Source organism: Colletotrichum karsti, assembly GCF_011947395.1.
Source record: "Colletotrichum karsti strain CkLH20 chromosome Unknown Scaffold36, whole genome shotgun sequence".
Lineage (NCBI taxonomy): Eukaryota > Fungi > Ascomycota > Sordariomycetes > Glomerellales > Glomerellaceae > Colletotrichum > Colletotrichum karsti.
Genome location: NW_024065936.1, coordinates 483,082 through 506,285, shown reverse-complemented (window position 1 = coordinate 506,285; position 23,204 = coordinate 483,082). Strand labels below are relative to the sequence as shown.

Genomic DNA, 23,204 nt, shown 5'->3' with positions numbered 1-23,204 from the left:
GTACAGCAGTCCCGGGCAACCCATTCGGCGAAATCGTTACTTTTCCCCGTCGGCAAGATTTTCATTTTTGCCGAGGTAGGTGGTTGTGACATTTGAATTGAAGCACAGCAAACCTGTTCAACGATTCTTCCTCCGTAAGACAAACCGAATTTTCTCCGGAGCTTCATTCTATCCGAAGATTCATCCAAAAACAAGATAGACGCTTGATATCTTATCGATTTGGCTGAAGCTGAAAGGGCACGTGATGTTAACTTTCTCAAGACGTATTATAACACTTTCTTAGTCATCATTCGCCCTCTCAGGTATTTGACAACTGAGTGGGCGGTCCAAGAGAGAGGCGCAGTTCAAACTCGACACGCCGCAGAGAGGTTCAAAAACCGCCGCAGAGGGATTCAGGATGTTCTACTTTGTGACGCAAAACGTTCTCATACTCAGGTTGTCTTGTTTGCCTTGGTTGTTTCCGCCATAGCCCGATTTCTGGATTCCTTTTTTGTAACTTTTCAAAATGGAAGAGCACGTGGGTGTGAGTTGGTCACTGGTTGCCCACTTGAGCGTACAGCTTTACATTCATATAAACGACAACGTCCTCAATCATTGACACTACTGAAATTCATCCAGTAGTGAGTTGGTCACTTACGCGATTGCCAAATAAAAATACGCGCCAAGTGAGAGCATTAAATGGGAACAAGAGGCTGAAAAGCCGGTGAGGCGAACGTGAGATGAAATCTGAAGTGTCCGATGAGCTAGATTACGCCGTGCCGCACTGACAGATCCGGCCTCGGCTTCGGGCTGCACGCCTTTTCTCATTCTTCAGACCAAGTCTGACCTCAACATTCTTCATCTCAATTTTTGTCTCGGGTACGGGCGGGACGTGTCGCAATATGAATCTCCTGCTTGACGAATCGTCCTCGTGCCCTTCCAAGCCTTGAGGCCACGAGACGTTGGGCCAGCACCAGCGCTCACCTATTACCAAAGGCCCAGGCCTATGAAACCGAAATACTTGGGATCTGGGCCGACTGTCCTTTCTAATCTCCGTCTGATGTCTTTGACGCGATCCTCGTTAGAGTTACCGTGCTGTATTCATGCGTTCTCGACCGTTTCCTCCACACAAGAGGGGTCTTCGGAGACTAACAGCGGGAGGCGGCGGCACGGAATAGACGACGTCGTGGATAGAGATCATCAGGAATTCAATCCCCGTTTGGACTGGTTTGCCGCTTGACCAAAACCCCCCCACCAGTCAGCGTGGCTGAAGGAGAGAATGTTCCAAGAAGCCAGACGGAAGCCAGAACAAGACCATTGTTCAAGGATGGTCAACTAAGACGTCCCGGCGAATAGCATAAGACAAGCAGAGCAAGCCTCCCCCTATCTCTTGCAACTGCCTTATCCGCGACGACGACGAGTCTTCGCGACGACCGCATTTGGAAGTCACGGCCACCATGGCATCCTTGGGGACCCCTGCTGATCAGCTTCAAGCATTATTGCATGCATGAGTGGCCTCGACGGTGGAACGAGGGGTGCGGGCCCGTCGACGCCGGGGGCGACGATGGCGAAGGCGACAGTGACGACTCGAGAAGACCGATTTGGCGGCGAGATCAACGGGGTCCTGGGGACTTCCAAGAGAAAGGGGTACGATCCTGATCGTGGAGTGGAGGGACGGGAGACAGGCTCTCGTTTCAGAAGGGATGTTGCGCCTGGGAGAGACCTCGCTCTGTTGGTGCCGCGCGACGTCTTTCGTCTGTTGTTGAGAAGAGACTGACCGCGAGACTGGCGTGGAGGGATGGTATAAACCGTCGAGACTCTCCCCTATTTCATATTTCGAAGGTGGCCAGACCCTCTCGTGTTCTTTCTTGTCGTTGCCGTGTTGAGGAACTTGTTTTGTTTCCCCCCAAAAGCTCCCAGCTAGTAGCGTATTAGCAACAAGGTACAAAAAGAAGACATCCAGAAGAAACGTTTACTCCCTCCATCCTGGCAATCCGGCAGTTGAACCGTTATCGATAAGCCAATCCAGCATCGAATCCCGGCGCCTGCAGCGGTCGAGCGTTGCCAATCGACTTAGCGAGCCACTAAAATCGCCCGAAATGACGTCCACCGCGGATGGCGCTCAGGGGCCGCGCCCACTGTCAGGCTCAAGTCTGCCTGGCAACGTCCAGTGCAACGAGGAATTCCCCGAGTTTTGTTTACACGACCACTCGGCTGGCAACCAGTCCACCGCCGGAAGCCACACTTCTACATCTTCTCCAGCCTCCACCACCCCGACCACACCGACCAACACCGAGCATTCGCATTCGTCCCCAGACAAGTCCTCCCCCATATCGCGTGTCCGCACACACAGCACCGCCAGCAGCTCCCCGAGCCCGCGAACCAGACGAGACAAAAAGGAGTTGCACGCACAGCGGCTGCAGAGATCGGGCAGCAGCAGTGTCGCCTTAGCACGCAAGGAGAGCACCTCAAAGAAGAACCGATTCCGATCTGCCACCGGATCCTCGCCCGCCGACGCTCTCGCCGCCGTTGAGCCGCCGCATGACCAGGGCTTGACGAGGATGGCGTTTGCTGAACAGCAGAAATGGATCACGGTCCAGCAGAAGACCTTTACCAAATGGTACGAGCCGGACCCCACCCCGAGAAAAAGACCCTAGCTCTTTTTTACGGTGATCACGATCGTGTACTGACGTGAGCTCTCGGCAGGCTGAACACCAAGTTGGAGGCTCGTTCACTCGAAGTCAAGGATCTCGTGCTTGATCTAAGCGATGGTGTAAGTTGGAAGCCCCTATTCCCAAAATTTGCGGGGTACTCTTGGCTAACGAGAAATTGCAATCATAGGTTATCCTCATCCACCTGTTAGAATGCCTCTCCAACGACACCCTCGGACGCTACGCGGCCAAGCCGAAGCTTCGCGTGCAACGATTCGAAAATGTCAACACCGGTCTGGACTTCATTAAGTCCAGGGGCATCCAGATGACCAACATTGGTGCCGAAGATGTCGTTGACGGGAACCGGAAGATCATTCTCGGTCTGATTTGGACGCTCATTCTTCGATTTACGATCAGTGATATCAACGAGGAGGGTATGACAGCCAAGGAGGGTCTTCTGCTGTGGTGTCAAAGAAAGACGGCGTGCTACGATGAGGTGGAGGTTCGTGACTTCAGCGGCAGCTGGAACGACGGTCTCGCCTTTTGTGCCCTGCTCGACATCCACAGGCCAGATTTGATTGACTACGACGCATTGGACAAGTCAGACCACCGTGGGAACATGCAGATGGCTTTCGATATTGCGCACAAGGAGATCGGTATTCCTAAGCTGTTGGATGTCGAGGACGTGTGCGATGTCGCCAAGCCTGATGAGAGGTCGCTCATGACGTATATCGCGTACTGGTTCCACGCCTTCTCTCAGATGGAGAAGGTCGAAAATGCAGGACGTCGCGTGGAGAAGTTCGTGAACAACATGGCTGGTGCTTGGGAGATGCAGAGCGCGTACGAGAGGCGGATGAGGGAGTTGCTGAGGCAGATCAGAGAGCAGGGTGAGAAGTGGCAGCAGGCGACGTTCCAAGGGACTTACGCCGACGCCAAGGCTCAAGCCAACGAGTTTGCCGCGTTCAAGAGGGGGAAGAAGAGGGACTGGGTCGCGGAGAAGAGTGAGCTCGCGACTTTGTTGGGCAATATCAAGACGAAATTGGGCACATACAGGCTGCGGCCGTATGACCCTCCACCAGAGTTGTCGCTGGAGACGATGGAGAAGGAGTGGACCGGCTTGGCGCAGACGGAAATGAAGAGAGCGCAGCTGATCAACGAGACCATCAGAGAGTGAGTGCTGAGAGATCCTGAATCCGAATGTCCCCATGCTAACTCATAACAGCATCAAGAACGCGCTCCGCAAATCCTTCGCCGACAAGGCCAACGACTTCGCCATGGCGCTGAACACGATGCAACTGGCGATCTCGGGCCTGGACGGCGATGTCGAGGACCAACTCCACCACGTTCGCAAGCTCAGTGATAACCTTCCTCCTCTAGACAAGTACCTTGAGACAATCGCCGCCGTGGACGCCAAGTGCCAAGAGGCCAACATCGAGGAGAACGACTTCACAACCTACACTTACGACGAACTGGTCTACGAACATGGGCTGGTCAAGTCATCAGTGCAGAAGAAGCTCGCTTTCCTCGACAACCAGATGGTAGCTCGCAACATGACAAACCTTACCCCCATCCAACTGGAGGAGTTCGAGTCCGTCTTCCGCCACTTCGACCGCGATGACACCAACTCCCTGCAGGAACTCGAATTCAGCGCCGCTCTCGCCTCCCTCGGCCTCGTCTTCTCCGAGGACGAGATGCACGACTACTTTATGGACACCTCAAAGGGCCGCGACCACGTCACCTTTGAACAGTTCATCCGCTTCATGGTCGACGTCACCGAGGACCAGAACACCGCCGAGCAGGTCTTCCAGTCCTTCCGCGAGGTCGCGGACGGCAAGCCCTACGTCACGGAGATGGACCTGCGCCACTCCCTCGTGCCGGACGAGGTCATTGATAAGCTCATTGAAATCATCCCCGCGCACAACGGACCCGACACCTCGGAGGACCGCGGCATGCCCCAGTACGACTACATCGCCTTCATGGAGAAGCTCATCAGCGACGAGAAGGAGGCCGGCACCGTGCCCAGCGGCGTGCTCCAGGAGCGCACGAACCGCGCGAGCGCTGTGCCGCCCAAGGACTCCAAGTTGAATGGTAACCACTAGGACAGCCTAGAGAAGTCCACCCAAAAAGAAAACAAAACATTCATAGAAAATGGACAGGGTGAGGCGGGGGCTTTGGGGCAGGCAAATTCTTCCTCGTCGGGGGTTTTCCTTTCCCATGTCCAAGAACCGAAAGAGAAAAAAAAGAGAAACACCACAAATAAAAATCATGGGTACATAAAACACGACCACCATCATCAACACCACCACCACAACAACACCAACATCCGTATATCCATGGGCGAAGTTCCCTGAAGCATATTTCCCCACCGGCGGTCTGGGGGAGAAAAGAGAACCGGGGGCGGCACAGGCGGGCGGGGGCATTCAAGCATCGTTTCCAAAGCATTGGTTGGGTGTTATTGGCGCGAGCGAGTCTTCGTCGCAGGGAGCGAAATGGATATATTCTGTCTCCTTTTGTTTTTCTCCGTGTCGTTCTTGTCAGGTACATATAACAAAAAAAAGAAAACCACGTTGGAGCCTTTCTTTTATTATCTCTTCCTGTTCGAGTTGCCTTTACCACTAGCGGTCGAGCATATGACGGTCATTCCTTTGTTTTTCCCCTTCATTCTTTCGAATTTGCTCTGTAGAAAGCCTTATCTCTAGTTAATACCACACGACCTTCCTTGTATAGTGCCCTATCTACTTCGCGTCTCTTCTCTCAGTGTGCGTGTATTCGTCTTTGCGTGCCCTCTCAGGGATTGAGGACCTTCATCTACAGCCAGGATGGCAGACGGAGCTTCTTACAAGTATCAAAACGCCAATGTCCGATATGCTACCCTTATCCTCGCAGGTCAAACAAAATCAAAAGACCATAAGCCTGTCCAAGGCATTACGCAACCTCTCAGGATCACTTCTGTCCCTCAAAAGCCCCCATGTCCTTCAAAGCGGTGGCGAGTCTCCTGTAGTCGCGCAGAAGCTCCAGGACCTCGTTAAGCTTCAGGTCGCCCGCGTTCTGGAGCTCCATGAACCTCTTGTTTGGCGGTTTGATCTGGGGCGTCTGCTTGGGCGGCAGAGCTGCCGCGATATCTGGGAAGGCCTGCACATGACTGTCAGATTCCGGGATTCGAACGTCGCGTGTGTCACAACGTACCGTGGCGAGATCGACGCCCTCGGCTCCCTTGGCCGGGCCGTCCCTTGGTGTGATTTCTTTGGCGACGACGGGTGTAGACGCGGTCCGGCTAAGACCGCGAATCATATTCATCCCAGAAAACCTGGAAAACGAGTTGCCGAAGTTGCGGACTGAGTCCAGAGGGTTCGTCGCTTGCGAAGCTGGGGACGGCGTAGGGAGGTCCTTATCGCCACTCTCTTTGAGAGGCGTAGCTTTCTTGGAACTGCTCACGCTGCGAGAACTATCGACACTGTGATCTCTGCTGGCTTTCCGTCCGCCAATGAGATTCAACACCTTGTCCTCTCGCAGAGGAGCACGACGTGTTGACTCGCCCTCCTCCGCGCCATGGATGGAGCTGGCGCCACTGACCGAACCCTCCTCTTCGGGGGGTGGCGTACTGACGAGTTTTCTGGCATCGTCGAGTGTTTTGGGGACAACAAGTCTCTCGCCAGATTCCGTCGGCGAGCCTTGAGACTCTCGCAACTTGCCAACGAGAAACTTGTAACTGTCACCCAAGCTCGTGGAAATGGTCTTAATGTGCTGATCGGCAGTATTGAGCACAGCGTCACTGGCGGCCCCGATGGCCTGAGCAGGCGTGTTGACGAGTTCGCTCAGTCTTCTATTCCGAGCTTGGACTGCAGCACGAAGCCCAGACGAAGCCGACGGCGACGCCGGCGGTCTCGTTGGGGTGGCATTACCAGTGTTAGTCTCCACCGTGGTGTCCGCCGTTACCGTCAACCCGGGCGGGAACGCCGGAGGGAAAGTGTCAGCGCGGGGCGTTCCCGGCTGGCTCGGGCCTCTGGCAGGTCCCTGGGGTAGCTCATCCGCTCTTAGCGTGGATAGATCGACCGTCTCGAGGAAGCTAATGGCTGCCTCCAAATTTGTCAAGCAGTACGCAGCCTCCCCTGTCAATTTCGTGTCCCACCTGAAGTATTGGATGAAGTGCAAGTCGCTAATAACGTTCAAGTTCTCAGGGGGTAGGGTGATGAGCGTGAAGATGAGCATTGGCATGATCTCATCTGCGGAAGCAGACGGGTGGAAATGCGCCAATGTCTCGACGATACTCTTGTGAGCTGCCTTCAGGTGATGCAGCTTCCCAAGAGGATATCTCTTTTCATTCATCATAATGAGATCCCGTCTGGCCTGCTCAAGCCACTTCTTGATATCCTCAGCCTTCTCGGCAGCCGCCTCGGGAGATTGTGACTTGTCATCCCCGAGATCGATACCAAGGTCGTGAGGGCCGATGCCGACAAGCGCTAGGGCTGCTGTCTTGGATCGCAGCTTGGAGTCTTGGGCTTCGTCTTGGGTACTCTTGTGGCGATAGATCTTGTCGTAAATGCCCTCGCATAGCCTACGCTCAACGGCCTCCTCGATGATCCCGCGCTTAGCTTCGATCGCTTTCCGGGCCTTCTTCTTATTGGCAAGCTCTTCGGCAGTGATCATTTGCTGCTCTGGCTCCGTTTTAGGGAGGACTTTTGGCTTGTCCTTGTTTCCGAGTGACGCCGCCTTGGCTCGAAGCCTGCTGGCTGTGGAGACCTTTGATGACGCGGACGGGGCGGGCGATGCATCCCGGTTATGCCGCGAAACCAAAGCTGATATGTGCGTGTTGATGTGTGTCGATGCAACTTGGTAGAAGTCTTGGAATAGCTGCGAGACATTGTCGATGTTCAACGGCGTGGGGTGGTGCTTTGTGGTCAAAGTCTCTACGAAGCTGAGTATTGTTAGATGCACGCTATTTGTCCCAATGCCGCCGGGTCACCTTACCTGTCGGTCAGACTGACCAGCTCAATCGGGAGCTCTCCCAAATCCACAGATCCTCGACCGTCGAATCCATCGTCGTTGTCTGTCGATGGTCTTGTTTCGAAGGCATCTGGGGCTTCGGTTTCGTCTACGGGTTTCGACTTGCTGGAGACGGCCGGCGTAGCCAACGCGTCGGAGGCAGCACCATTCTGAAATGTTTGAGCTCGTTTCGGCACTCTGAGAGGATCGCTATCTTCGCTCTGGCGGGTGAACGAGGGCGCTCGTATCGTGTTCGGCCGCGCGCCTGAGGATTTGGAGGGGCCGGTGGACGCCATGAGGGTTTCGACGGTACTAAAAGCCATTTTGTCAAACATGTAACTTGCGAGGACGAAAGACAAGGCAATGTCTCGGGCACAGGAGATGCATACCTGTTGTCGTCGTCAAGGCGGCATTAAGTATTGGATAAGTCTTGAAACCCGATATCAGAGGAAATAGATCCCTGACATGGACGCTGGATGGTTGAGTCGCGTGCGAGGCGGATTTATGCCATAAATGGAGCGACGAGAGCAGGGATGATGGCTCGGTTCGTAGGATGGGTGGCCAGCTATGGTGTTTCTATTCGCATCTCTAACAGAGTGATGTCAGCGCTTTCTGATGATAGCACGGTTGGTGCCCGCGCAAAGAAGCAAAAGCAACGGGTTGATGTCGCTGGGTTTGGAGAACGAAAGCTTGTAGGTGAGGTAAGGTCGAGGTAACGCAAGCAACGGATAGCAGGTAGCTCTCGTCCCCGCTCATGTCTTATTGGAAGGTGTCATCTGTAGACGGATCCGACCTTCAGTGCATGCATGTGCTGGGGCTAAGCATGACAAGGGCGATCATTTTGGGAAGGCGCGGTGGCGCTCTTAGGCTACCTTACCGCGTGGCCATTGAGCCTCCTGTCTTGAATGCGGTGCCTGGACAGTTTGACATGTAGATGGCTGTAAATGCGTTCTGATTATCAGATTAAATTCCAGAAGTCTGGGCTTTGTGTGTTCTATCTGAAGGCCTTGTTGACTATATCGTTTTCTTCTTGTCGAAAAACCCAAGGTATGTAGTTCCCCTATATTATACCTACGATGGCATTCCTCCTAACGATAGGACGACAACGACAACGTCATCAACAAACAGCTGCAACGACAATAGCGACGGAAGGTGAGCGAGGTGTTGACTTGCCTCGGGACTTTTGATTTATTCTGCTCTTAAACAAACTTACAGCCAGAACAAGAACAAGAACAGAGCATTGCCTAGGTACTAGAGCTGTCTCCACACTCCCAAAAAGCCAGTGAGTACTACAGCAGTATATTTGCAGCAAAGCCACTGGACGCTCAAGAAACGTTGAATCCCGTTTGAAGGCCTCCACAGCATGAATTTCCATTGCCTCGGGACGTCAAAAGTCGGTATCCATGGCCGCGGAGCAGGAGTGCGACGGGATCGCAACGGGATCGTCTAGTAGCCGAACGTCCGCTGAAGACCACCACCTTGATTCCCCGAAGTGGCGTAGTAGAGTGGATCTTAGGCACCCGACTGGCCTAAATACAGAAGGCATGCACTGTCTTGGTCACATGCTGGTTTGGGTGTCCCTGATTGCGCCTTATCAGCAGATATGAGGTTGCGGGTACTTGATCAGGGAAAAAGTTAAGAAATAATATGCTACTTTAATATTAAATCTTAACATAATCTGGAGGCGGAGACCTATCGGACTCTGAAGTGGGTTATGAGACATGGTCTGTGCTCTCTCCGCGACTCGGAGGCAACGCAACGTAAACACCCAGCCGCCCACCTGATGCTGTCATCGGTAACGGGACATGGGCACGCGAATCTTCGCATCTCAACGTCGGCATCATTGATTCCGTTTCGCCCTCCCTCCCCAACACTCATATCTGCCACACCGCACACTCCCCCACACTCTTTAATTATCCAGCTTCACTTCTCCCCAACCTGCAAACAACCAAGCAAACATGCGGCTAAAACTAGGGAAACCGGGCGAATGCACCTCTGCTGGCAGAGTCACGGCCCAGCTGCTCTTATCGTTCCTCGCGGTATCGCCAACCTTGGCATCCGTTGGGGAAGCTTCCCACAACGAACAAGCAGTCCTCCCGCCTGGGCCGCTGCTTCCACCCAGCACTCCACAGCCCGTCCAAGACGATCATCTCTTTACATTACGACACATTTTCCATCACGGCACGTATCGCCACCCTCAGCTACACCGACGGAAGGATGTCCACCACGCCGGAGACGCTGACAGCCAAGTCTGGTTGGCGGCGGAGGATGGTTACGAGAAGGAGAAGGTCATGCCTTTGAAGGCTCGAAGCTCGCCTATGAAGATCGAACGACTTGTCGACCGCCGACCCTCCGTTGTAGACCCCATGGTCACCGAAGCTCGACAGCGCGGCTACGTAAACATCATGTCGCCATCGATGTGGACGCTCGACGAAGTCCCCGGACCGGACGTTACAAACAAGGCAACCGTTCTGAGTCTTGCACTCATGGCTGCAAACGCATACGTCGAAGAGGAGGGACAGGCGGACTGGGAAGAGGTCGGTGGTCCGTACAACAGGAGCGCGGACTTTGGATGGGAAACCGACGGTTTGCGCGGACACATCTGGGCAGATGCGACGAACTCGACCGTTGTTATCGGACTGAAGGGCACGTCCCCGGCCGTATTCGACGGAGATGGCACCACCACCAACGACAAGGTCAACGACAATCTCTTCTTCAGCTGTTGCTGTGCTCAGCAGGGCCAGTGGACCTGGCATCAAGTTTGCGACTGCGCCACGTCCACCTATTCATGCAACAACACTTGCGTCGTTCAAGCGCTCCGGGATGAGCACCGATACTACACTGCGGCCAAGGAGCTATATTCCAACGTTACCGAAATATTCCCTGACGCGAATATCTGGCTCTCTGGACACTCTCTTGGTGGTGCGGTTAGCTCCCTCCTTGGACTCACTTACGGCGTCCCTGTTGTCACTTTCGAAGCCGTACCGGAGGCGATGGCTGCCGGAAGGCTCGGTTTGCCTGTGCCCCCAGGAGCAGAGCAGATGGTCCACCAGGCCCGCGAGAATACCGGTGCTTTCCACTTCGGCCACACTGCGGATCCGATCTACATCGGCACATGCAATGGGGCTACAGCAACCTGTTCCTTTGCTGGATACGCGATGGAATCCCAGTGTCACTCTGGTGTTGAGTGTGTTTACGACGTCGTTGCGGATAAGGGCTGGCGAGTCGGCATTGGAACGCATAAGATTCGGTCGGTGATCCACGACGTGATCATGAAGTACGACGACGTCCCAGTGTGCAAGGCCACCCCTGAGTGCCGCGACTGCGTCAACTGGAAGATGTACGAGAGCAATGGCACAGAGACTACCACCACTTCGAGGTCTACGACTACAACGATGACGCGCACTCGCACAGCCACTTGCCAGACGCCCGGTTGGTGGGGTTGTTTGGACGAGACGACCACCACCCCTGGTCCCACTACTTCGACTTCAACGTCCACGACGTCAACTTGTAAGACGCCTGGATGGTTTGGATGCAATGATAAGACGACAACGACTACTACGACCACGACTTCGACCACGACTACCACAACCTCTACGACTACTTGTATGACACCCGGAAAGTTCTGGGGATGTAGGGACGCCACGTCTACCACCACGGCCTCTGTTCCTGCCGCGACCACCGCCCACCCCATCACTTCAGCACCTGCGGCGCCGAGTGCAACTCCCACTGCGGATCCAACGAAGGCGCCCGGAGAGCCCGAGTGCCGGAAGAGGTACTGGTTTGGATGGTGTAAGAAGTGGGATCGTCAGTCAGACGGCTTGAGCGAGGAGATTTGAGGTTTGGGTGTTACACAGATTGTTTTTTTCGTTACATTATTTGGTGTTCATAGGTACAGGCCTGGGTACGGATGCATAATAGCTATAACTACGGTGCGGCGTTTTGAAATTGAGAATTAGGTACATAGGCTGGCTCACGCCAGCTACAAATCCACGACTACGAGATGACTCGACTATTTCTCGTGCATTCCAAACTCGATGTGCTTTGTCCTCGCCACGAACTCGAAGGGTATGTCAACATCGATCGTCTTCCAGCCTCTTCTTGTTGATCTGAGGCAGAACACTACCAGACAAGGGCTTGTTGAAGCCTCACTTTCTGAATTCCGAATGCGAGCTGGTACCGTAGGCTCTAGAGAAGCTATGACAGTTCACGCAATTCATCCTCATTCTTTTATGCTAGTGGCATTCAACTCTCCAATAATTCCCAATAAGACAAAAGCGGTACGACCAACGACAGAAGTACTTTCACTGGTAGGCTAGACTAAGGGCATCGATATACGAGAGCTGTATGGGTCAGGTTGATAGACGTACCTTCCGGGCAGGAAATCATAACAGCAGCAGATCAGAACTCAGGAAAGACACGGTGAAATGTTATAGCCACCAATTTATCTTCGTAAACCTTCTGGTCTAACTCCTAGCGAATCCCTCTTCGAGATGCACTCGTTCGATGCTAAAAGTCGACCTTGTTCGTACTGTAGGTTCTCCGGGGGCCGAGACGCAATGCCAATCCCAGTGTTCGTATCAAGTCATTACGACTGCCAAAGGTCGTTTAGAAAACAGCAATAAGCTCACTTTGGCTACCAAGGTAGCGGAATATCATATCCTGCTGGTGACGTCCCGTCCCGGTCTCGTCCACCAGAGCCTGAAAGGGAAGGCACCTCTCCAACCCACCCAACCCTTCGCACCTTCCTTCCTCACATCCGGATCGCGCCTTCCTCAACCGTGGACAACACCTTAGGTACCTCGCCCTCACACTTTATTTTCTTTCACTCCCATCCGAAATCTCCGCCACCCTACCTAGACTTCCCATACCCTCCCTCTCCCCCAACCGAGCCCGATGAAGGACCCCCGGTGGTCTAGAGGTATAACGCCCTGGTCCGTTAGTGTGAACTCGGTATGAAATCTCACGCCTTCAAGTGAAGGGGTGTTTCTTAAAGTCGAGGGTTCGAACCATTGTTGGAACGCTTGACTCGAGCTTTGTTTTGTTTTTTTGTTCTTCTCATATCTAGTATCCCCCCCTTTTTGTTGCAATGTCGTTGGTGAGAACCCTTTTTGGGCTTTACTCCCTATTCGACGTTGACGACAAACCCCCGCAGTCTAATGATATTGTCTCAATACTATTTCAAAGACTTTGGGGTTTTGGGAGGCCTTCGATGCTCATGTGCCCAGGGTCGTGCGGACCAGGTACTCTGCCGTGGACTGAGATCGCCGACTCCAGTATCATGCCCAGTGGAAATTATTCTGCGACGCTTGCAGCGATGGCTAATTCGAGTATCGGGAAGGCTCGACGTACATCTTTTTGTGTTTATGGAGATGGTTTTCACATAAACACTTTGGATGGAGCTGACACGACTACGGAATAAACTCCGGATCAGCCTCCGACTGGTGGAGGACTGACCAGGCGTACAATATTTCGTGTCACAGTACTTCTTTAGAAAGTCCAACTTCAAATGCATTGAACGCTACATATATTCTTGCTCGCTTAATGGACGTATGTCCTCTTCGTCCTCAAGCCGCCACTTCAAGAGACTGGATCTATCTAACACTGTGAACAACCTGCGCCTTTGTTTCCTCCGAGAAGTTTTGGACCTCTCGCTAATTGGTTCTTTGTAACTCGGCTCGTTACGTCTTCCTCATCCCGCGGCGATCCTGGCTCGATCTCCTACGTTCTAATTGTGGTGTCTCAACCTCAAACTCGCGACGTGCTGTGTACTCGTCTCCTCGAAGATTTTGCCGAATCGGCCTCGGTAACTCAATGCTCCCCAGCGTCGCGTGACTGGACCTGGGCGGCCCGTGTATGTGTTGATGATGCATCTCGTACCTGAGGCGGCTTCCAAGATTACTCGATACAACGCTACGGTCGTCCCGCTCGTATGCTTGGCCCGCTGACTGCAGCAATTTGCCAATTCCGGTACTGCCCTTTGCGTTGGTGACAGTTGACGACAGCCGTTTAATATGTCTGAACCGCTGATGCTGGATCTGAGCGTCGGTCGCAGGTAAGCCTGGGGAGTAGATCTCGGCTCCTCTTTGGCCTTTTGGGATCCGTGATTGCGAGACGAAGTCACTGCCGCGATATCCGTCGTGTCAATGGTATACCGAGCTACTCGTAGCTCAAACAAGACCCGAATGGATCATGATTCATCCATGGCGTCAGAATCTTGTGCAGCATTTTCCCCAGAGGCTCCCCCGAGAGCAGCGACCACGCTTTCCAACCCTTCGACCTCACCCTTGGCAAACTTTCTGCCCTCGCCTTGCCATTCACCATCTCGCACTTCTCCATCTTTGCCTAGCTCAAGACCCCTGACGTTCTCGAGATGTTTCCTTGTCTCGCCTTCGACATACTCGAGTCTCTCCCTTCTCCAGCTCTTATTGTTTTCCGGGCCGTCCTCGGTACTCGATGGATCCTTGAGATCGGGCATGATGTTTCGTAAGGAAGTCGACAGGGCTCGCAGCGCCTGCAGCTGCGACAAGTTAAAAGCCGTTGTCGTAGTTATCGGCGTTTTCGCATCGCCCTCCGTCAAATCGCCCTTATTATGCAAGAACTGGAACGGTGCCTTGTCGTCTGCTGCTTCCACCTTGATCTCTACGGCTCCCAGCGATGTCCTGGCACCAGCGGGCTTACCGCCGACGACATCTTTGAGCTTTGCTAAGAGCGCTGCGTTCTTCGCCTGTTCTGACTGAAGCATTACATTCAGCCGTTGGCTAGCCTGCAGCTTCCGCCTCAGAGCGTCCACGCCCTCTCTCGTAGGTGCATCCTCGTGCGCACCTGCCGTGAAGTCTAGACCGTGGTGGTGTGCTAGGCGCATCCAATTGCGTTGAACGGGTTGGATACCCAGGATGTTCTTCATCACATACAACTCGTATTTGTCGAAATTCTTGTCGATGGCGGCGCATAGCAGGGTCTCGAGCTTGTGGACGCCATCCATAATTTCGAGCTTTGAAGTCTCTTCGATGCTGGGTAGTTCTGCGTGCGGGTTCGCTTTCTTCTTCTGCTTCAGTGCTTTTTCGAAGCCCAGAGACTTTGGTGAGGCATTTGAAAGACCTTGCTCGACGCGATCGAGCGTCTTGTCGGCTACCGCATTCACATTGTTGATAATACTGTCGAGGAGCGACTGCCGTCTGATTAGTCTCACATCCATCAAATAATGCGACGAACGCTCGATGGTGTCAACTTACAATGGGCGCGTATCCGAGATGTTCCGTCAATAGCTCAACATCGATAATGTTGGGTTGGGCCATTGTAGACCGTGGTGATGTTGTCAATCGGTGGGGATGTTCGCAGTCAGCAGCAATCAGAAGACGCGACTGACGCGACGAAAGTCAATATTTGGTCCAGGCAGGTTCGGTGTTACACCTCAGCCAGGGCAGTAGGGAGGGGCGTTCTTCGCGCCTGAATCGCAAGGCGTCCAGCACGTTTATCTGCCCGTTCCCGGCCTGGCAGCCGCCCGACCGCCCGAGCCTATAGCGGCCCAATAGTGACTAGGGTGGGGCACACCTGCCCGTAGTGCATTTCAAGGCGACGTCACGCAACGAACCAGGATTGAGCGCTGACGAAGAGCAATGGACCGCTTTAACCTCCACCGGACGCTTTTACATTAATTGCACAACCCGACAAGCCTGTCTCTCCTTTTCATCACCGCCCAGGCCCGGTTCAAATCTGTCGTTTTCCTCATCGGGTGTTCCGTTGATTATCCAAGTTTCCGCGTTCGAGGTAAACAGCCCGACAATATGTCTTCCGGATTCGGTAACTTTATGAAAAATGGCTGGCATCCCGAGAAGGAGGGAACCACGCTCAAGGGCCAGGTGGTGCGTTTTGCCGACGGATTGGGAAGAGAGACTACGCGATGGGTGAACTGACGAGTGATACAGAACGGGCTTCTGGGCAGGAACAAGGAAAAAGAACGGGAAGAGCGCGTCGCCCGGCCGCTGTCGTCCCTCCAAGATCCTTCGACATTCGCACCGCCGCCGAGACGAGTGCCGGGCCAGCCCCTCCCTCCGCCTCCGCGATCCAACGCAACCTCACCTGGTGTGCCGCCTCCGCCGTACGACGCCGCGAGTGGCTATTCTCAGCAACAGCAAGAGGAGGAAGAGGCGCCGCCGCCGCAGCCCTTCCGCGTTAATACGACCGGCCTATCGACCGCCCATCTACCCCCGCCGCCGGGACGGAAAGATGGTGCCGATGGAAGGTCACCGGCACCAGACCAAGGGGCCGTTCGGCCACCGCCAAAACTGCCCCCGAGACTCCCACCCCGAACGCCCTCCGCAACATCCACAGCTACTTTATCGTCTGCTCCCGCACCGCCCCCGACATCCAGCGGCGGCGGATATCTCAACCAGAGCGCGATGAACAGGCTAGGAGCGGCCGGTATATCGGTGCCGTCGCTAGGAATCGGAAAATCCGCCCCCGAGCCTCCGACCCGCTCCAATGCCGGCAGCCCCGCGCCGCCCCCGAGATCAGGGGCCTTTTCGCCGCCTAGCGCAGGCCAGATGAGCGAGCTGCAGAATCGCTTCTCGAAGTTGGGCAAGTCTTCAGGGCAATCGGCTAGCCCGCCGCCGCCGCCGACTGAGGGTACTACGATGGAGCAGAAGCAGGCGGCACTCCGCACGGCGTCGAATTTTCACAAGGACCCGTCCTCTGTATCCATGAAGGACGCGCGTTCCGCCGCATCTACATTTAACAACTTCCGTCAACGACACGGAGAACAGGTCGCTGCGGGTGTCAAGAGCGCGAACAATCTCAACCAGAAGTACGGTATCGCCGACAAGGTAGGGAAATACGCCGGGCAGGCTGGCGGACAGGCCGGCGAACACCAGCAAACAGGAACCACCAATCCTCCCTCGAACCCGTTGTCTCCCCCGCCAGCGTTGGTGAACGCTCTGGGCAAGAAGAAGCCGCCTCCGCCTCCCCCGCCGAAGAAGAAGCCTCAGTTTGGCGGTGCACCTCAAACGTCGGCGTCCAGCGCGGGCGACGACGACGAACCACCTCCGATTCCCCTGGCAACCAAACCAACTTTTTGAGTACTTAGTAGATTGTACGGCCGTGTGTTCAACAGAGGCGGGGTATCATTACATAAGACATGCATTCGTGGCGTTTTGTTATGGTCAGTCAGGCCACTCTGCGGGGTATAGCCTGTGAATAAACTATTCGGGAATTGAATAAGGCCAAGCAGCATTTCGAAGTTCATTGAAGCATCAAGCGGTCGTTCAAGGATTACGGCCAGTACCGGGTGTTCTTTTTTTACTTTTTTGCTTGCTAAGGATCTGAAGGGATATATGCCAAAGCAGATGGACGCTGTAGCAGGGTGTCTAGACGTAAAAATGGGCCCAGCACCGACAAAAACCTTAAAAGCAGGACATCCACATCGAGATTTTTAAACCTTCATCTCCTCAAGACCGTGCTTCCAGGCGACGATGTAGGGGGTGGTACCGTCCTCGCGGTAGTTGAGAAGGACGACCCTTAACGGCTGTCAGCATGCGGGCCTCGGGCAGTTGGAGTGACTAAAAACTTACATTCCGTCGGGGTCCATGGACTCGCCGGTGTAGAACTCGAAGTCCTTGAAGTTGGGCAGGAGATGTTCCTTGACGTACTTGGAGGCGCCGGTCTCGAACTCCTTGATCTTGGCCTCATCGGCACCCTTCTCCTGGAGCTTAGTCTTGACAGCCTTCATGTAGCCTGCGGTGGGCATTAGCTTCTGTATAAAGACAGGGTATTGTTCAACGCACCCTTGAGGTAGGCCAAGTAGCCCTTCTTGTCGAAGGAGGTGGACTGGAGACGGAAAGAGTGAACGATGTTGTTGACCTTGACCTCGGCGTCCTCGGTACCCTCCTCAGCCTCCTCAGCGGAAGCGTTGGCACCAGTGTCTATAGGCGTCCTCGTCAGAAACTGCGTTCGCTTCGCTACAGCCTGGAGACTGCGCGCGGGGTAAGCGCCCAGGGGCTGGAGAGGGGTATCACGAACCGACGTTGACGGCGCCCTCGGTGATCATGGCGCAGTCAGCCTCGTAGACAGCGCCACCGACCTCCTTGAGGTCGTAGGAGTCCGAGATGATCTCGTCTCCGGTAAGGATGTCCTATTCGGTGCGGTTCTCGTCAGCATGGAACTTCTATCTGGAACACAATTTTTCGTCTTTTGTTTTCTCCCCGACCCAATGGCGGGGTAAAAGACAGCGGTGCGAAGAGCAAGCATCGCAGGCCTGAGAGAAGTGTCATCGTGAAAACCAGAAGGGAATGTCGTACCTTGTAGATAATCATCTTGGCGGTTTGTCTGAGAAGGTCGGTAAAAAAAGGATGAACGAGACTGCGAAACGGAAATTCGTTGCCTGGGTCTAGAGAAGAGGAGGATGAGGGGGGGTCGCTTTTGAAGGGCGAAAAGTGTTCGCAAATTTGGCAAGTGGGAGGACTGTGTTTGGTGGGGTTTTCAGCGCTAAGCCGGTTCCGGACTAGCATCGATATCCAGACGGATGTGCGTTAAGGAATTCGCGGGAGATGCTGGGAGATGGCTAACGGAGCGGCGGCCACCCCGAAGGGCGAGAACGTGCGGACAAGACGTGGGTCCAGCAGGACCCAAGGAACTCACTCATTCACAGATGCGGGCGAGCCTGATCTGCTGGAATGTATCCGTACCTTAGATATCAACCTGACGAAATCCCAGCTTAGTGTTTGCCTCTAGTGAGGCTCATCTACTGTTGTTCCGGCGATTGGCACTAACTGCGTCTTCTTATGGTGTTTAGCACATAGAGAGCGACTGCAACAGCAGCATCGGATTCAGATGCATGTTACCTAACAAGCAGCGGTGGTGGACGAGGCGACGGCGCCGCAGCCGCTGAAGGCCGGGGCGATATCCACTGTGTGTCCCACGTTTGAAGCTGGGATATCCTCATTTGCGCACAGCGGGCTTCTGACAGCGGTGAGTCCAGCCCGATCTTTGATCTGCCGGTCTTCTGCGTGTCACATGAACCTGGACTGTCGTCTGGTCTTGGGTTTGACATTGTGGACCGTCTTTCTAGAAGTAGAACGATGGAGCTGTGACGGCGCCTAGTGCCTCACAGAAGGAGAATTCATCCAGTCCAGCGAATTTCAATATCAAGCCATCGTTCTCAAGAATGAAGAATGGAAGAACATGCACTCTTTTGCCGGCTTCATTTCACGGTCTCACCGAAAGAGGCCTTCTTGAGCGGATGAAGTGGACGCATCATCACGATGCGCTGGATGGAGCTTACTTAAGCCCACTCATGTCGACACCAATACAATTACGGCCTGACCACTCAGAAATACGAATCGCGGTGAATCGGGCTTACTTAAGCCGCCGAGTCGTCCGCGTATCCACGGCAGCGACAGGGGGGAGCCCGGTGGCCTGACACGGCAGCGTAGCAAGCCGCGCAGGGTAATAGAGTTATGACAACATGGCATGCCCGCCGCGTATTATTACGCGAGTAGACTCGTGGGTGCGTGTTCGTCATCGCAGTGTAAGTCACAGGCAACAGAAGATGCGGAAACAGAAGAACAACAAGAGAAACCAGAGCAAAGCAATTGTAGAATAGCATCGTGTCGGCATTTCAGACCAGTCGACCCACGGAAATCACCCTTTGAAAGCCCATTCAGCTGATCGCCCCCTCGGACAAACCAACGCAACGGCATTTGGTGGTTCGATCCGTGGCAAAACCGGGAGACGGTCGAAAGGCGAGAGGCCCGCGCCTGATCACAAGCGAGATTGATAAAGCGCATCATTCTTGGGGTTGGGGCGATGGCTCCAGCGGCCAGCGCCCAGCGCCTTGAGAGAGGAGCCCGTCCTCCGAGAAGGGGAAAAAATTGCCCGCCCGCGCTTCCGCCGTCGCCGCTAAGACCGTTGCCTATCGATCTTTTCATTAAAAAGCGCCGAGCGGCCACTCCAGTCCAAAGGTTGGGAAAAAAACGGCTAGCTGCTGTTGTCTGTTGTTGCTGATCTTACTCATCGCGCGCGCGCATGTTGTTGTAGTGGTAATATTTTTTTTCTCCCTCCTGCGCATTGCGAACAAGGACTAAGCTAGTCACAAAGCTAGTGAAACCTCGAGCCAACTCGCCACCAGTCTGCCGACTTCTTCGTCTCAGCCCTGTTTGCATTTGCACCCCAGAAGATTGGCATTTTCATATATTCATCCCATCCGCTCCTTTAAACCCACGAACGTGCCATTCGCCCCCCCTCCTCCCCGCCCTCCCTTCTTAATTCGCTCCCATCCTAAACCCGATCGACCGACCGACCGAACCGCTGTCAGCCAACCTCACCTCCAAAAGCAACAACACCCTCCTTTAAACTCCCTCCCTCTTACACGGCAAACGACTCCAACCCGATCGCCAATTGCCCAACCTAATCACACTGCCAAAATCGCACCGGCCATGGTGAACGAAACAGTCCCTCCCACGATGGCGCTCAACTTCACGTCGGCCGCGGCCGACCTCCCGCCCCTTCCGGCCTACACGCTGAGGCCCAAGCCGGACCTCATCCCCGGGATTCCCGACAGCTACCTCAACGTCCTCCTCCCGATCGTCGTCTACTGGTGCCTGTCCATGTTCTTCCACTTCATCGACGTCTACGACATCTGGCCGCAGTACCGCCTGCACACCCCCGAGGAGATCTCCAAGCGCAACCACGTCTCCCGCTACGAGGTCGCCCGCGACGTCCTGATCCAGCAGCTGATCCAGATCGTCATGTCCGTCTTCCTCGAGTTCATCGACGACGAGCAGACCGTCGGCCGCGAGGACCACGACGTCGCCGTCTGGGCCACCCGCGTCCGCCTCGCCCAGCGCGCCCTGCCCACCCTTCTCGGCCTGCTCGGCCTCAACGCCGCCTCCATCTCAAAGAACATGTCCGCCTCCGGCCACCCCTTGCTCGCCGGCGCTCTCGCTGGCGGCCACTACCCCTTCCTCACCACCGAGCTGCTCGACGGATCGCACTCCGTCGTCCCCGCCTTCGCCGCCTGGGAGCTCTTCGTCGCCAAGGCCATCTACTGGCTCGCCATCCCCGGATTCCAGCTCTTCGCTGCCGTCTCCGTCCTCGACACATGGCAGTACTTCCTCCACCGCCTCATGCACGTCAACAAGTGGATGTACAGTGAGTTTTCCACCCCTTTCGCCCCTCGGCGCAAACCCCTCTCGCGCCCCGGGATCGCCGGAAGAGCCTCAGAAGACTGACAAACGACCCAAACAGCCACCTTCCACTCGCGACACCACCGCCTCTACGTCCCCTACGCCTACGGCGCCCTCTACAACCACCCGTTCGAGGGCTTCCTCCTCGACACCCTCGGCGCCGGCCTCGCCTTCCTTTTCACCGGCATGAACGCCCGCCAGGGCCTCGTCTTCTTCTGCTTCTCGACGATAAAGACGGTCGACGACCACTGCGGCTACTCCCTGCCCTGGGACCCCCTCCAGCACATCTCGAGCAACAACGCCGCCTACCACGACATCCACCACCAGACGTGGGGCATCAAGACCAACTTCTCCCAGCCGTTCTTCATCTTCTGGGACCGCATCCTCGACACGAGGTACAAGGGCGGCAGGAAAAACCGCGTAGAGGAAGCGCAGAAGCAGCACAAGGCAGTGGAGGCTAAGTCCGAATGAGAGAGAGAGGGAGGCGCAAGAGCATAACAAACGGAAAAAATCATTGATATCCCCCCACCCTACCCGCGAATCGACGGAGAGGCGATAGAAAAAACCCCCGGACCGAACGACCGACCAAACCATATGTTTTCGACGACGAAACAAACCTATAATCAAGCCGTGCAACGTCAATCTTTTTTGCTTCACTTCGATTCTCTTGTACAACCGCCGCGCGCCCTCACTTATTAAAACGCGAAAGTCGAGATCACTGGTTTGGATCATCCGGGGACCCAAAAAAGAGGCAGGCACACCAAAAAACAACACAACTTTTTACCATTACAAACCAATCAAACTAGGGATAAGCATTGGGATCGGGCGTTCTTTTTACTTTTCATGTGACGACAACAACAACACAAGGCAACGATGGCGGGTGGGGAAGCAAGGTCGATTTGTGTTTTGGTTCTTATCATTTTTTTGTTAAGAGAGTATTGTGACCCACGAGCAGAAGAAGAGATGGGAAAGAAGACTAGGACCTCCGGGCTTCTGTATTGGATATATTTGGACGGTGGTCAGCAAGAGGGAGAGAGAGAGAGACGGAGTTCTATGCTCGTGAGATGCATCCGAGAGGCCTCTCTTTCATCGCTTTTATGCATCTCTCGTCGCGGCCCGCATCCTTCGAGATGCCAGGGGCCGGGAGGAGGCATTCCTGTAAGAAAACACAAACCGCGCCGCCTTTGTTTGCGGAACGTAGTCACTGGGGGTTTCGGGAGACACGAGGTCATCGCTCCCCCAGACCCGGTTTATTACATCACACCTAATGGACGATAATAATTCATTCAAGACTTTGCCTCCTGAGTTGTTTCGGTGCTTGGCTCATTGACGCTAGGGCAGGGATGGAAATAAAAAGGAGGAATAACTCGTCGGCCTCCGGCAATGGATATGAGCCAACGACAAATCATGAATGCGACCACGTCGGAGTTGGGAGTCGTAACTTCCGAGGGGACGGGGGAGGAGGGGGTTCGGCCTCTTCGGCCGTCCGAACGCTTGGGGCATCTATCTGTCTGGCCTGTCTGGGGGACCTGTCATCGCCAATTCCCGCGTCGAGGTTCTGATTTGACAGGCAGGCCCCCAATGGAGAACGTAAGGAAGGATATGCGCGTTTGAGATGTTCTGTTGCAGTCCCGTCGCTGCCTTAGTTGGAAGGCAGGAAAGGGGTGATCATCCGACGACGAAGTTTACAGTTTGTTGGCCTGGGTTGCTTTCATTTTCTCTGCATGTATTATTGCTGGTGCGGCCGCTCCTGCTTGGTGATCTTCTTCATTTTGTCCGAGTGTTTTGGTGTAACACCAGCAGGACACAATGCACGCAGGGGAAAGGGGACATGTGAGGACGCAGCACGGCGCAGTGCCCCGTTCGTTGTGACCTGTCGCGGTGCTCATTCATCGAACTGTTCCTCCCCCAACGACCGTGCCACGAAACGGCAGAGGAAGCGCCCGAGATGTGGCGCGCGTTGGAGGGCGCGACATGATCGCAGCGGCTTCCGTGCCCCTGTTCAGGCAGGAATCGCACCACGGGGTGGAGGAGGGCATTTACGTCTGGAGTCTCTGGCGTTTGGGTCGCCGCGACCGTGGGTTGACGTGTTCGGGGAGTCGGGGAGGACACTATTGACAGGAGGTAGCTGAGAAAGATCGACGTCCAATATGAAGTGAGACATTCTCATTCCTCCGCCCTTTTCGGACATCAAATCGTCCATACCGGACTCTGAACAATGTTGCACTTAGCGGTAGATGTGTTACCATCAACTCGCACTCGAAAGCCTCCCTTAGGACTTGACGGAAATAACGGAGTATCAGCTACCGAGTAAGCTCAGGGGCCTTGGAGATCATCCGCTCTCGTGTTCTCCATGCGACAAACACGTCTTGTCGACAGCAACACACGAGCAGTATAAAGTCAACCAAGC

At 54.7% G+C, this 23,204-nt stretch overlaps 7 protein-coding genes across 7 annotated transcripts; 4 read left to right on the top strand and 3 right to left on the bottom strand.

Annotated features, from left to right (window-relative positions):
- Positions 1-2,078: 2,078 nt before the first annotated feature.
- CkaCkLH20_09902 (alpha- sarcomeric (f-actin cross linking protein)) lies at positions 2,079-4,729 on the top strand (the record flags this gene model as incomplete). Its single annotated transcript, XM_038892617.1, has 4 exons — positions 2,079-2,599; positions 2,686-2,752; positions 2,821-3,800; positions 3,853-4,729. The coding sequence occupies 4 exons, from the start codon at positions 2,079-2,081 to the stop codon at positions 4,727-4,729; spliced, it is 2,445 nt and encodes an 814-aa protein (XP_038742184.1).
- Positions 4,730-5,573: 844 nt separating this feature from the next.
- CkaCkLH20_09901 (uncharacterized protein) lies at positions 5,574-7,909 on the bottom strand (the record flags this gene model as incomplete). The annotated part of the gene is made up of 3 exons (XM_038892616.1): positions 5,574-5,762; positions 5,817-7,545; positions 7,599-7,909. 3 exons carry the CDS (start codon positions 7,907-7,909, stop codon positions 5,574-5,576), a joined length of 2,229 nt encoding a protein of 742 aa, XP_038742183.1.
- Positions 7,910-9,571: 1,662 nt separating this feature from the next.
- On the top strand, positions 9,572-11,452 carry CkaCkLH20_09900 (uncharacterized protein; the record flags this gene model as incomplete). Its single annotated transcript, XM_038892615.1, has 1 exon — positions 9,572-11,452. The coding sequence occupies one exon, from the start codon at positions 9,572-9,574 to the stop codon at positions 11,450-11,452; it is 1,881 nt and encodes a 626-aa protein (XP_038742182.1).
- A 2,351-nt stretch (positions 11,453-13,803) lies between these two features.
- On the bottom strand, positions 13,804-14,911 carry CkaCkLH20_09899 (uncharacterized protein; the record flags this gene model as incomplete). The annotated part of the gene is made up of 2 exons (XM_038892614.1): positions 13,804-14,784; positions 14,849-14,911. The coding sequence occupies 2 exons, from the start codon at positions 14,909-14,911 to the stop codon at positions 13,804-13,806; spliced, it is 1,044 nt and encodes a 347-aa protein (XP_038742181.1).
- A 489-nt stretch (positions 14,912-15,400) lies between these two features.
- On the top strand, positions 15,401-16,690 carry CkaCkLH20_09898 (uncharacterized protein; the record flags this gene model as incomplete). The annotated part of the gene is made up of 2 exons (XM_038892613.1): positions 15,401-15,478; positions 15,542-16,690. 2 exons carry the CDS (start codon positions 15,401-15,403, stop codon positions 16,688-16,690), a joined length of 1,227 nt encoding a protein of 408 aa, XP_038742180.1.
- Positions 16,691-17,043: 353 nt separating this feature from the next.
- On the bottom strand, positions 17,044-18,118 carry CkaCkLH20_09897 (translationally-controlled tumor protein; the record flags this gene model as incomplete). The annotated part of the gene is made up of 5 exons (XM_038892612.1): positions 17,044-17,128; positions 17,183-17,345; positions 17,396-17,533; positions 17,631-17,742; positions 17,909-18,118. The coding sequence occupies 5 exons, from the start codon at positions 18,116-18,118 to the stop codon at positions 17,044-17,046; spliced, it is 708 nt and encodes a 235-aa protein (XP_038742179.1).
- A 1,926-nt stretch (positions 18,119-20,044) lies between these two features.
- CkaCkLH20_09896 (sphinganine hydroxylase) lies at positions 20,045-21,265 on the top strand (the record flags this gene model as incomplete). Its single annotated transcript, XM_038892611.1, has 2 exons — positions 20,045-20,759; positions 20,856-21,265. 2 exons carry the CDS (start codon positions 20,045-20,047, stop codon positions 21,263-21,265), a joined length of 1,125 nt encoding a protein of 374 aa, XP_038742178.1.
- Positions 21,266-23,204: the final 1,939 nt, after the last annotated feature.